Consider the following 15,363-nt stretch of genomic DNA (forward strand, 5'->3'; position numbering starts at 1 on the left):
TGTTGCTTTCCGTAGTAGTCAGCTTGTTATTTGTTTCACCTGAGTCTCGTTTCCTTATCTTCTGTTTGTACACGTGTTTATTGTTTAGTTCTTTTGGTGAGTGTATTTAGGCCTGTCGTTTTCTGTTCTCTTTGCAAGCTCCTCTTAACTGTTACCTCACCTGTTACCTGTTCCCTACCCGTGGTCTAGCCTTCATTTTCTGACCCGTCTGTTTTTCTGTTCATTGGTTTTTGGATTCTCTGTTTTTTATCTCTGCATGGCTTTGGACTCCGTTTTGGATTTCGTGTTTGTACCTTTGACTATCTGGTTTTGGACCCTTGCCTGTGGTTTTTGATAACGCTCATGTTTTTGCATTAAAGCTTGCCAATTTGCACGTATCCCTGAGTCATGTGCATGGTTCTTATGTCCAATAAACCTTGACAATGTGATATTTGTGTATTATTGTGATTATAATGTGATTATTAGTGTAATCTGAGGTGCACACCAAAAGTGTCCCCCAAGAGAGCTGGGGCATTACATGTACAGTGACAGCTTTAATTCATTCATGAATAAATATGATAAAATAAAATAGAAATCTATAAACAAAAACAGACACAAATCTATTATCATCCATTCTGCAGATGCCCGTCTGTGCTAACATATCTGATAAATTGTAACAACGATCTGGCTGCTTGTATGTTTATGGAGGGCTATGTGGGCTATCCAGTTTCTTACAGATCTATGCTTTTCTCTGTTCCTTTGTCCACTCCAGAATTATTGTACTAAAAGGAAAACTTTTTTTTTTTTTTTTTTTTCATGCAGATCATACTGTAATGTAGCCCATACTATGGACTGCTATCTGTGTCCAGATACAGGGTGTGCTGATTTGTGTGGGTACTCAACACTTAATTCAGAAACTAGAAATCACTCACATAACCCCTCAAGTAACCCTTTTCTTAACACAAGCGTGGAAATTACATACCCAAAAAAGATATTTACTATTCTTGAACCCTTTTGACTACAGGCATAATCCTGTTCTTTTCTGAAAGGTATCCTTTTGGGGTTTGTTTTTCAAGAGTCCAAGAATTACTCTTAAGTTACAGAAGCACAAACAGAAGCACAGTTGAAGTGGAAGATTTTTTTTGCACTTAAAAGATTCTCTGTTTTAGAGTGGATACAGATTATTGTGGCTGTGCCTGATGTACTTAGAAACACAATAGATGCACAGCCAAAACAGTGGACAAATCCTCCATCAATATCACCAAAAATTAGCATTCTGCTTTGTTCTAAGCTATGTCTAGGCAGTTTTCCAAAAACAACATTTGGAGACTCATGGAAACTAAATCATATTATGGGTCTTATTAGGTGTAAAATACTGTATTTTGTATTAAGTATAAAACACTTCTTATCCTGAAAAAAATGTTTGCACTCCCCCCCACCTGTCATCCTCCCCCTACCTCTATTTCTCAACCTCTCCTTGTGCTCTGCCGAGACAGCAACAGTTTGAGAAGATTTAAAAAAATAATCACAATAATAATAATAATAATAATATATTGTATACTAATATATCCTTGAGGTATATTGATTGAAGTTTTCATCAAATACCCAACCCCCATCACCAAGTCAAACACATTCCACTATTTCATATGCCATTTATTATTCAAAAGCTGGCCGGCTTCTTATTTATACACATACTGAATAATAATACAACATTTTGAGTTTTATTCTATGTATTTAGATTCTTGCAAAACTGTAAGGGGTTAAATCTGAGCAGTGTAAGAATAGGAGTCTCCCTTTCCTGAGTTTCATAAATCTGATGACTAACCATCCGCAGCACAGAAATGAGATTAACCTTATACCAGCCTAATAACTTAATTTACTCAATTTGGTGCAAGTCCAGGTGATTGAACCTCTTACTGTATCTGGCCACTCCCAAAACATAATGAGGATCCTATGGACAGGTGTCATTTGGAAGACTTTTGAAAACTTTTTAAATTAACAATCAGAAAAACTTGAAGAGGAGAAAGGGAGGAGACCAGTTTTGATTTCCTGCAAAACAAACACAGGAGGAAATATTTTGGAGCTGCTGAAAGTATATATTTTCTCCAGAGATTGATACAGTGGGGTTTGGGTGGGGGGCATTAGGCACAACATAGTAAATGGTTATTTTGGTCAGAGCAAGATGGGATTTTAGGCCATCAGAATGTTGAAGGGAAAATCTCAGACCTTATTTTTTTCCAGATTAAAGGGATTGATGCCAATACGATTGTTTCAAAAATGTCTTATATTTCTGCAAGTAAAACAGCTTTGGTCCCTCAGTTATAAAAAATAAAAAAAACTTTGAAAATATACCTACCTGTCTTATTTTTTATATTTGGTTCCATGCATGACATTGATTTGTTGAGTTCAGTGGCAGTGTTAAGGATTTTGAAAGAAAAATAAGATAAAATAACTCTTTCTCTTTTAGAACGTGTGCTTTCAGACCTACCCACAATGCAGTTCACTGAAGCCTGACTGGCTTTAAACCAAATTTATTAAAGCCTCCTCTGTCGCTTCCCTTCTGAAACTCTTACACCCTGGCAGTGAGAGAGAGGGGGATACATATTCTGGTGTAACCAGGTTCTCTGACCATAACTATGAGTGTGAGTCTACGAATTCATTGAGTTCACTCTTGTGGGGGGAGGGGGCTGCTTTTGAACATCTCTTATCCTTTGTAGTTGCTGCCAGTTTTGGGGATTAATTTGAAATTGGCAGTGGTGCCTCAGAAGTCACCACTCTACCACCCACACCCAATGCAAGGAGCTTTTAGTAGTCTTACAGTGTGCTCACCAGAACCAGAGGGTGTTCACCACCCTACAGACCATGGTTACAGTACATCTGAAAATAAACCAGGGTTATGACTGTGGGACAACTCTATAGACATAATAAACAAAAAACCCATGACCTACAAATATACTCTATGTACAGTTTTGGATGTTGGACTGGACGGGACAGTGGACAGGCTAAAGAAAGACCTGCAGAGGACTACTACCCTGACCTTAAACCTTAAACTTGGAAAAAAAAAGAGAAAGAAAAGACAGGCTCATTCACAAAACATTTCTTAAATTCTTATTACTTTTGGTCTTAAGAAAAGTTCCCATAAAAACAGCATGAGATTCACGAAACATGCGCATACCTTTGTTTTTGTGTCTACCTCAGGTATATTAGATGATGAATACCGATTGTTCATGTTCATTTGATGTCTGTTCATGTGATTAACATAAGGAAACCCCAGAGCAATCCCACAGAAGGCATGCAGACTACTGGGCCACAAACCAGTGACCTGTCGGGCCCCAGTGCAAATTATACTGAGGGCCCCCTCCCCTTCAATAAATTACCCACACACACACTTGCAGCGCACATGCACCAGCCATTCAGAACCACAGTAGACAAAGCACTGGGATAGCCAGTCCTCCTAACAGATAGCAGTAGCATTTCTAATAGAGACAACATCACAATATTACATTACTCTTTCAGACTAACAGTGGCTTAACGATAAAAAGCTAAAATGCTGTCCACTCATTGAAAAGGACATTCAGTCCAAATTGCCCTCCAGAAATTAATCCACGAGGTCCAAATTCCTGGCACTGTCATTTTCAATTGAAAGTATGGATAACCCACTCTCGCCCCATTCTGGTCCTTAAGCAGTTCTTGATAAGATTTTGGTTTTGAGAACAAGCGTTTGGCTGTGGCGGTAGTCACTAGTGTGGTGAAATTGAGAATCAAAGGCAGTTGCTTGTTAAAAAAATACGGATCTACCTTTGGTAGTTTTGCTGCTTTTTCCAGTTCCTCCTTTTTACATTTCTTTTTTCATGCTTATTTTTGCTTAGATTCAAGCATCGCTTGATTTTTGCTCTCTAACTTTTGCTGACATACAGCAAGGCACAAAGCTAAATGTGATAGACAAAACCCAGTTCAAAGCTGGCCGTTCATGTAATAGATTGTCAAAAACAAATAGTTTGCCATTTTTTAAAGCACAATTGCAAACAGATAAATATACTGATAAAAGTAACCATTTTTTGTATTTGTCCACCTCTTACAACATTAACATGTCAGTCATTTGCTCTACTGACAAACATAAAAATAGGAAAAACACATTATTGGTTTGTAGCCATGGGGAAGAAATGGGATGCAAATGAAAGGTATTTTTAGCATGAGCGTCTCTCGGCTCATCAATACAATTCAACAGTGTTCTTGTCACCGACGCACAAACTCCAGCACAGACCCCTCTCCACTCTGGGCCTTGGTGCGATCGAACCGCCACTCCTGCCCTTAGCTCTGCCCCAGCTACAAACATATCTCAGTGGTCCCTAAAGACACACTCTCTCCCCAAATCAGATTATACCCATGTATACTGTATGCATCATCCACACAGTGGGCCTCTGTGTGGAAGACTCAGAGGCCCACTGTGTCTTCCACAGGACTCCAACTCTGACCCAGAACCAAACAGAAAAAGAACACTTCTGCAACAAAACACATAAAGGCTAGAGCTTAAAACAGGATGAGCAGATGTCAAAAAATATGTACCCGTGAGCAGGTTCAATATAAAGGAAAGATCTCATGTGGGTGGAAATGGGCTGTTTATCTCCTGGAATACAGGTACCCGGTGTTCTTCATCATAGCTTTAACAAGCTCCCTCTGCATCTCCAACCGCCAAAAAGACAGAAAACAGGGGAGCAGAAACAGGAATGTAAAATCCACACAGCACAAGACAGCCAGTGACAATTTTGCACCCTACATTCCACACAGTACTACATGAGAGCCAGGCCAATTTTACACTATGCAGAACACACAGTACTGCAGGGAACCTGTGACTATTTTACACCTTACACATGACAATTTAAAATGTTTCAAAATGACTATTTCCAAATCCAAGTTTTAACCATTGACACCCTATTCGTTGATAATGTTCGGCACGGACCGGGTCCTCATCGTTCAACCAAGTGTGAGTTTATTTCTGTACCCATTCTGTTTTTTCCTGCTAATACAGCTGGGTAGACCATAATTTGCCATTATGCTGGTTTAAACCAGTATATTCCTGTAACTCCTAAATCAATAGCCCAACGATAAGCTCCAAATCTCGCAAAGGTTTTGAAAAAACTGTCAAAAAACATTTTAAGTAACATATAATTTGTTATTTAATATTCGCCATTACATATTTAGGCTACCTGTGACAACTGGGAAATCCTCTTTTTGCATGAATCTAGTTGTGAATCTATTTAGCGAAAATAAAGGTAATTCCTGAGTTTGGTTCTCTAATATAAGCTAAATTTTTTATGCATGGAGGCAGTTGTAAGAACTGGACCACCGATTCAGGAAACTTGGGCCAGTGAGGGTTGGCCAACTAACTTTGCAGCATAGATTAACCCATGTCCCTCAATCGCACCGAAGCCAAGCCTTGTCTCACCCATGTAATTCCCAGGTCGTAAGCAGGGTTGTGGACCTAGGTTAATAATGTGGGTTGACCCTTTCAGTCCGGCAGCAAACACAGGATTTACTGTACCTGGGTCATTACTTCAGTGTGAAAGGGGGATTAGAGGTCTACAACCCTGACAGTAAATATTTCATGCCGAACATTCAACTCCGTGCCACAAGAGAGTCAGTCAATATTTTATACGCTACAGACCACACAGAACCAGTGAATATTTTGGATACTACATTCAACACAGAACTACAGCAGACATACCACCCTTGAAAAAATTATTTTCAGGAGACCGAGTGAAGGGGGTGGTTCCTCAATTCATAATCATCCATCAGTTTCTTGACATCAGCCCTGCCTATGGTGGAGATTGCTGTTTTGCAGGAGATTTCTGACCTCCTTGGGAGGTCAGGGAGCAAATGACAAATTCAGGAAGACTCCCACAGCTTCTAGGAGAGGGACAGTAAACACAGAACTCCAGTAAATCTGAGAGTCTGATCAGAACCACCAATCAACAGCAGGTGCCAGGCATGCCATTGAAAGGTGACGAAGCAGTGGCAACCTGAGAAACCCTAGCTGACTTAGGGTGCTTCCACCAGAGTTAATTTTGTTAATGAAATCTATGACGAATAATGTTTGTCACAACATTTTTCCCATGATGAAAATGAAACGATAACAAAATAAAAAATATTGTTTGTGAAAAACGGAATCTGTTTACTTTTTCATTAACGAATTAATGCTAAATGAAAATTTCTCACAAATGACTGGACAAACAGTGTCAGCCATGTACATATACTATGTACATCTGCAGGCTGAAGACATTGCGTGGGCTGAGTTATTTTCGACTCAACCACTTACCCACACAGAAGGCTTGAATTTTTGGTTCGACTAATTAAAAGGCTCGAATGATATGTCAATCAAATATTAACCCAACCAGTCATTGTCTAGAATCAGTTGTCAATCTCTTTCTAACCCAGCCAACAGCTACACACGGGAGGAGGGTTCACAGAGGAAATCAAGGCTGTGAATTTTGGATAAGGCGAATATTGTCAATGGAAAGAAAATATTCAAGCTCCATTTCATCTGTAACAAAGGAGAAATGAGCCGTGCTTTGGGGGAAATAGGAGAGTGCATGGTCAGATGACTACATAAGGCGGCAGTAGAAACCTATTAAATACAGATACATTTATGATTTAGTCAGAATAGGCTGAGCGAGAGGGAGAGGGGATTCGATAGAGCCGGGGAACAATGCCACATTAAAACTTAATTCAATTGAATTGATTAGCACAGAATTACAATCGTGTCTGCCCCTTCCTGGCTATTATTAGAGCATATCTTAACTGATAAACAGAGGACAATTACCAGGCTGATCATCTTTGGGACAAATCCAGAGTCTTGATTCTGAACCAAGGCATAGAGCTTGCCTTCTTATCAATGTATTTATAGCAACAAGGCGAATATGATTGTTAACATCCCAAAGTGTGGACAGATGCTCATATTGTTGGTGTTCTACCAATATGAGCTGCTGGTAAGCGTAATGAGGCATTAATGATAATAATAATAATAATTGGAAGTCCAAGAGGAAACATGTAAACCAAATGATATTATGGGTCATGCGTGAGGTATAAAACACTATAGATTGCTTCGTAAATGGTGAAATACTTTTTATCCTGAAAAATGTGTACTCACTTCCCCCTGTCTGTCACCCTCCCCTACAGCGCCCTCTTCTTGCTGTCCCCATCTGGCAGCAGTGGGTCCAGAAGATTGTAAAAATACATACATCATAAGATCTGGTATACTAATCAATTGATGTAACTTCTTGTCAAATACCCAACCCCCCAACAACAAGTCAAACAAATCCCACAATTTCACATGCCATTTACTATTCAAAAGCAGGCCTACTCCTTATTCATAAGCATAAGTACAATGTAACGAATAACCAAATGTTAGTGTGGACTAGTAGCCTTAAAGTAGCCTTAAACTATGGAAAGCCAGGACACAGGAGCACAGAGTGTGACATTTTATCTCAAATTTTACCATGGTCCAATGTATAGGAGTGAACCAGCACTGATGAGCATATCATTATTTGGAACAAAAACCAGCATCACCCTTTGCCTTCAGAAATTCTGTACTCCCTTGTCAAGCACTTCCTGACAATGATTGACTCTCATCATGTTTATTATCATTATATTATCATTACCATTTATTATAATGTATCTATTATTTCCATGAATTAAGTTTTTTCTTCTTCTTGTAGTACTACCTATCCTTTCTGTCCTTTATGTTAGAATTCATTCTGTACAGCAGAGCCACGACTGAATTGTCCTCTCTCTGCAGTTGGCTGATGATGTAGTGCAGGCTTAAATTAATCAACATCTGGACTCGTGTTTTTGTGTGCCCTGCATATACCCTTGAATCTTATGCCAAACTAGATATCTTAAAACGTTATGATTCTGCCCTGGGGCTCAGGAAGTATTGGAGACGAAACCGAAACAATATGGTGTCACAGGTAACGGGAGAGGCAAAACTAAAGATCAAAAAAGATCAACTGTGATCAACCTGAACCATCTCAATAGCAAACATTCATCAAAACACTTAGAGGCACATTACATATTGAGGATGAACAATGCAATGAAGACCAGAGCCTTCAAAACAATGGCTGAAAATGTATATGGAGAAACAACTAAGGATTTTTTTTTTTTATCAAACCACAGAACAGACACCGGAGGGTGCTAAAAGGTGAAAGGTTAAGGTGAAAAAGAAAAGAATAATTATTCTGTCTATCCTGTCCTTCATGTTCAGTGCTGAGAGCTGTTTGTGCCCTTTAACACTGTTCTTGTTCTTTTGCCACGATTTCATGTCTGATCCCGACTGTCTTTGCGGTCTGTTTTCTGTAACACTCATTTCATATCTGATGTTTCATGCACGACGTGCAGATTGATGGTGATTATGATCAATGATGATTAGGGAAATGATTTGCAATCCGATACACGCGTAACTCATCGTCTATCAACAGAATAATGAATAGGCCAAATTAGGCCATATTGAAAGCATGCTTTAATCAACCCTTCTTTCATGACACTGTACATTGCCTCTGGTCGAATGCATTGCAGCAGTCTGCAGGAAGCCTACTCTGTCTCTATCACTCTACCTTTATCCCAACCTGGGGGAGTGCTAATCTTAGAAATGTGCCCTTTTATCTGTTTTTCTCCATCTCTGATCCTCTCAGCAGCCTCTTAAGTCAGCATGCAGCAAGGCTATGACTAACATCACCTCAGTCGGGTGCACCGCGCTGCTAGCAAACAGCTATGAATTATGTGGATCACTTATCTAGCTGGTAATTTGAAACCAATATTGATCATAAACATTCATTAAGGTGTTTTTTCTGGTTGCACATTAGGCTATACAGCAGAGCTGTACAGATAGTTATTTAATTATTACTTAGTTTAGCAATCTAGCAATGGATAAAAATGAAGGGGGGGAGATAAAATCTAAAATCAATAAAATGTTGGCTCTAAATTCTTCATATATTTCATATAGTTAACAAAATATTTATGATTCCCTTTAGTTCAATACATTCTCTCTTCTCAGATGTGATAGCAGTGAGGTGTACCCTTGCCTGTGAGATGTTCCCCTTATTCCCCCTCTCTGGGGACCTGGGCTGGGGAACTGTCTTTCTCACCGAGATGCATGACAGAATATCTTGATCACAATCACCCTTGGCCCCCAGAGGCTAACCTGAAGCCATGGCAACCAGAAGCACTGATAGGGTCGAATAAACAGCGCTTATGTAATGTCCGTGGTTTACCTGCCATTGCACAGGGGCTGCAGCCTCATTGTCGAATTACAGGAGATTGCAAAAAAGGGGAAACTGGAAAATGTCTCATCATCAAGCTATATAAACATCAAATGAGATGCTCCCTGATCGCAAGCTTATCTCTGTTTATTTCTCTATTTGTTACAACAGGCCATCCACACTGGTACAAACGCTCTATTAGAAGCCACCATGTTTGGCCAGACCCTGATTTTCCTTTCATTATTGGGTACATTAGCCTGTAACTGTTTTCATCCTGGAGCCATAACCCTGTCTTGGTTTGAAATGAGTACAGTATGAAGCAATACCGTGTTAAGGAGGCTGAAACAGCCTTGTGCAGTTCGGCCAGTAGTCTGAACAGATATGTATATTGCAACACCTCCAGATGGTTGTCATTTTGTGATACAAACATCAGTACAGGAAATGTAAAGGAATGCTTCTTATTAATTAAACACTTGCCCCAAATTCATCTGGAAAACACTGCAAATTCTTCTTGGAGAAAAGGGAGCTGCACAGAATTAGCAGCAGAATATGAAACTGCCATAACCTGTGGGAGTGCACAGAGGCTGTTATCTGTTTGGAGAAAAGTTCAAATTGTGCTGACCCTGTAGGTTGACATTGTGGCAGTTATTTTCTAATTAACCTGCTTTATTTTGTTTTCATAAACATGTGGTTTGTTGAAGAATAATAATTATTTTGGTAGTGTTATATGCAACATGCTTTGGAGTAATGCTATCACTGCAATGTTCAAGATAACATAACAGGGAGTTCCTGGAAACTGGATGAATACACAAATCCAAACATTCTGTGTATGTTCTGAGAACCCATATTTCTTATCTGAGATTAAATAATACAGAGCCACTGAAAGAGATATTAGAGAAATAAAAATATATTACCCTACAATACTTTTACATTTCCTCAATATTTTTGTATTTCCTTGCAAAAAATTGTGCATTTTCAAGTCAAATCTCAATACTTGAGGTTGATGTGTATATTTTAGGGTCAAGCAATTGACCGATTTATCAAATTTGACCTTACCCAGGACATTATGTCAGTGCTCATACAAGGGTATCATGTTAACAAATGACAACTGAAATGGTAGCTTTCTTCAACGGGGCCTTTCTCAAGAAGCAACTAACAAGCAACATTATTTTGCATACCCTCGCAATACTTTAGCAAAAGTATTTTGGGGGAAGGCAAATCATTTGTGAGGGAACAGGAAATAAACAGCTTTTTATTTTTCTTCTCTATCCCTCGGGGGTTCTGTATATAACACCTGAGCTTGGTACAATGATTTTTCTGCTCATTTGTGATGGGATTGGCCTATTAATATCAATGTGCATTACATATTGGGAGAAATGTGTGGATAACATTTGGTTTAAAAAATGAATCCTAGTCTGGTCACTCTGCAATTGACACATGTGTCAATCATGTGGTTACCCAGTATAATCCGTGGAAATAGTGTTCTAGTAAGCATGGTATTTACTCTCTTATCTACCGCTTGCAGTTTTCCTCACTCCTGAAGCATCTTTGCCCATGCAGAGAACCACACTATTTTGGAGACTGTCCGCCATATCCAGTGCTGATCCTCATTCTCACCCAGCCTTGTGCGCCATAGCTTGCCAGATTCAGAGCAATAATTCAGAGCTGAAGCCATTGTGTGAATGTACAAATCACACTCTGTCCCAGAAATCGTACATAGTGTCATGTTCCAACTGGTGTGCTAAATATCATAGTGATTGAACGTCTGAGCATATTGGATACTATGTGAGACAGAAGTCACACCAGTCTTATATACAACTTCTGAGTCTTAGATACAACTCCAACGATCACATTCTGACGGTCTGCTCAAGGGCATTATTGCCTGTGTCAGTAGTCCCAGTCTTTCTGTATTATGTTTGAATCGACCAGGCTGCAATATTTCAGATAGTGTTTGAAAAGTTTCTAAACAATCAAATCACAACTTCCTGAGCAATCAAAAGTTTGTTTTAATTTTAGGAGGAGTCAGTCAGGAACAGTTTATCATGTGACTGCCTGAACAATCAGAACAGTGCTTCCTTCACGTGACTTCCTGTCCTACAGGATACAGCTGGCCACTGCCTCCAACTCTCTGCCCCATCTGGATCTACCTGGATGTTCTTTTCTCCACGGCTTCCATCATGCACCTGTGTGCCATCTCCCTGGACCGCTACATCGCCATCCGCAACCCAATCCACCACAGTCGCTTCAACTCCCGGACTAAGGCTTTCCTCAAGATCATGGCAGTCTGGACCATCTCTGTAGGTAAGGGTCAGAGTTAATACCATCTCTGTCGGTAAGCGTCAGAGTTCATACCATCTCTGAAGGTAAGGGTCAGAGTTAATACCATCTCTGTCGGTAAGCGTCAGAGTTCATACCATCTCTGTCGGTAAGCGTCAGAGTTCATACCATCTCTCTAGGTAAGGGTCAGAGGTTATACCATATCATACTTTGCTAAAAATCGCATAAAGCAATGCTTACCTGAGCCCTCCCAAATCCATAGTGGAGGTTGCAGCAATGAGTGCTGATACATACAGTATATATTTTGATTTTGGGCAATCAAAAATTGAGGAAAAACTAAAAAGTTATTTATCATTTATTATTCCTCCCATGCTCCAGGTTACAATATGTGAAAAGAAAATAGTGAAAAATCTTGATTTGTCAGAGCTTTGTGCCAATTGCATCATAGCTACAAAACAACCGACCGCTCGCAGGAAATGCAATAAAAAGGAAAAAAGAGATTCACTTAAAGCAGATGTATTCATAAGAGTATTGGAAAATAGAAATCTCAAAATAGTCACTGCATGCAGTTCTCTTAACAGCTGCATGTAATTTGTTTTGCTATAGGAGGATATTTCAGGTAATTTTCTGTTCAATAGTGCAGCAGTGCTTAGTTGGTCTAGTAGCAAAAACACCACCTAATGATGTGTTGAGCTGGCAGGGAGGAAACGCATTCAAATCCCTTATCATATCATAAAATCCTTACCCCTTAGGGGCATTAGGATCAGTCAAATATATAGCAGTTAACTCAAATGAAACACCAAAACTGTATAGGTGTACAGGTCAGAGACCTGCCTTTCTTCTATTTGCAGGGGGCTCCAGAATATTTTGGCACCCCGACGACAAAAATTACAAAAAATAAACAAAATGTGTACTGAGATAAAGTCAAAATGCGGAACATGTGAATAATACTAATGTTTCAATGGAACCAATTGCAATAAAACACTAATGGAATAAAAATAGATTTCACCAAAATCAAGGTTCCATAATTATTGGCACCCCTGTTTTAGTACCTTGTGCATCCATCTCTGGCAAAGATAACAGCATGACTTTTCCTGTTGACAAGGTTAAGGAACACATTTGGAGGTATTTTTGTCGAGTCCTCTATGCAGATCCTTGCAATATCCTTCACATTCTTGGGTATGCGCTTCAGAGTTGCCCTCTTCAGTTCAACCACCAGGTTTTCGATTGGATTGAGTTCCGGAGCCTGAGATGGCAAATTGCAGAACATTACTTTTGTTGTTCACAGAACCATTTGTGTGTGGATTTTTGCCAATACTTGCTGGAAATCCATCATGCCATTGATTTTACAAGTATCCCTGGACTTCTGATCCTCCATCAAATTTCACTGTGGGCATTTCCTGTGGGCAATTTTGGTTTCATTCGGTAATTTAAAGTTTGATGAAGGTGCTGTGGTCAGATGAGACCAAATTGAAAATTTGGAACAGATACAGCATCAGCATGTTTGGCATTGAAACAGAGATGCAAAAAAGGAGATGCACGTCATACCCACGGTGACGTTTTGTAGAGGGTCAGTGATGTTTTGGGGTGGTTTTAATTCCAGGGGTCCAGGGTCACTGGTTAAAATCAGTGGTAAAATGGATTCCACCAAGTATCAGGATGATCTGTATGCCCCTACCATAAAGCTCAGACTCGGCTGTAGGTGGACTTTCCAGCAAGGCAATGACCCAAAGCATACTTCAAAATCCGCACAGAAATGGTTCCATTTCTAGAGTTTTGAATGCCTTTGGAGTCTGTTATTGGCATTTGTGGACAGCTCTGGACCTCATGTTGACAAACGCCAATAACAGACTCCAAAGGCAACCAAAAGTGAAGAATCAAGACTAGATACTGAAAGCTTTTTTGTAACTGCACTAAGGAAGTCTTGAATAAACCTGACTATTCGGAAGCAGCTGATAAGCCAATTGTCCAATTACTTTTGGTCCCTTAAATAGGGGAGGGGGGCTATGCATGAAAAGGGATGTGATTCCAACATGCATAACCCAATATAAATGTAAATACTGTCGAGGACCTGGCCCTAGGCCCCCTGATGAGAGATTGACAGGGATGGGTTAGGCAGGAATGCATTGTTAACCCCTCGCACACGCCATTGAGGTGGTAATACCTTCAAATTAAAGGGGAAAGTCTGCACATTAACTGCACATTAATTGTTCCATTTCTGCTGGTCTATAGAGCCAAATGAACAACTGTACCAACTGTCCAAATACATCAGGACACTGTGTAATAGATTGAACTTTTTGTTATCACAGATCACATTTAGTATTTTGGCACCATATTTTCATGCTGGTGTCTCTGTTACAAAGACCAATGCTATTAGCCAGGATGAAAGCAGTGTGCTGCTGAATTTAGAAAATCTGGAAAAATGAATAAATCAGAGATGTTGGCATGCAATGAAAGTGTTTTACATTAAGCTTTTGATTTACACCCACATACAGCGTGGCTAACTGCCACTCTGAAAATTTTGAAGCTTTTATCATGTGGTTCAGTGCTTAAGCTGGCAGAACAATCAGTCATTCTAATTACCACATTGTGGTCTCAGTATCCAGCTGATTGTGTCAATGACACTAATGATTAACAGGCTAATGCAGGTGAATATGTCCGACCTGCAGGCTGGGAGAAAGGAATGGTGCACATTCACATCTCTGCACCCATGTGGAACTTTGAGGAAGTTTCTAGAGTACGAAATAATTGTAAATACAGTGGTGTGAGTTGGTGGTGTGTTTTGGATCATTGTCCTGCTGCAGAACCCAAGTTCGTTTCAGCTTGAGGTCACGAACAGATGGCCGGACATTCTCCTTCAGGATTTTTTGGTAGACAGCAGAATTCATGGTTCCATTTATCACAGCAAGTCTTCCAGGTCCTGAAGCAGCAAAACAGCCCCAGACCATCACACTACCACCACCATATTTTACTGTTGGTATGATGTTCTTTTTCTGAAATGCGGTGTTACTTTTACGCCAGATGTAATGGGACACACACCTTCCAAAAAGTTCAACTTTTGTCTCGTCAGACCACAGAGTATTTTCCCAAAAGTCTTGGGGAACATCAAGATGTTTTCTGGCAAAATTGAGATGAGCCTTAATGTTCTTTTTGCTCAGCAGTGGTTTTCATCTTGGAACTCTGCCATGCAGGCCATTTTTGCCCAGTCTCTTTCTTATGGTGGAGTCATGAACTCGCGCTCTTGGGGTAATTTTGGTCGGCCGGCCACTCCTGGGAAGGTTCACCACTGTTCCATGTTTTCGCCATTTGTGGATAATGGCTCTCACTGTGGTTCGCTGGAGTCCCAAAGCTTTAGAAATGGTTTTATAACCTTTTCCAGACTGATAGATCTCAATTACTTTCTTTCTCATTTGTTCCTGAATTTCTTTAGCTCTCGGCATGATGTCTAGCTTTTGAGGATCATTTGGTCTACTTGACTTTGTCAGGCAGGTCCTATTGAAGTGATTTCTTGATTGAGAACAGGTGTGGCAGTAATCAGGCCTGGGTGTGGCTAGAGAAATTGAACTCAGGTTTGATAAACCACAGTTAAGTTATGTTTTAACAGGGGGGGCAATCACTTTTTCACACAGGGCCATGTAGGTTTGGATTATTGGGTTTCTCCCTTAATAATAAAAATCTTCATTAAAAAACTGCATTTTCTTGTGTTGTCTTTGACTAATATTTAAATTTGTTTGATGATCTGAAACATTTAAGTGTGACAAACTTGCAAAAAAATAAGAAATCAGGAAGGGGGAAAACACTTTTTCACACCACTGTATATTGCAATTGTTGGAGGGGAGGAAGGAGCTGACTG

General features: G+C 39.8%; 1 protein-coding gene across 1 annotated transcript in view; it reads left to right on the top strand.

Annotated features, from left to right (window-relative positions):
• LOC133123453 (5-hydroxytryptamine receptor 2A-like) overlaps nt 1-15,363 on the top strand; it is a 39,028-nt gene that overhangs the window by 12,705 nt on the left and 10,960 nt on the right. The window contains exon 2 of the mRNA XM_061233918.1: nt 11,334-11,534. Within this exon, the coding sequence (XP_061089902.1) occupies nt 11,334-11,534 (201 nt within the window). The remainder of the gene's footprint in view (nt 1-11,333; nt 11,535-15,363) is intronic.

Source organism: Conger conger, chromosome 3 (genome assembly GCF_963514075.1).
Source record: "Conger conger chromosome 3, fConCon1.1, whole genome shotgun sequence".
Lineage (NCBI taxonomy): Eukaryota > Metazoa > Chordata > Actinopteri > Anguilliformes > Congridae > Conger > Conger conger.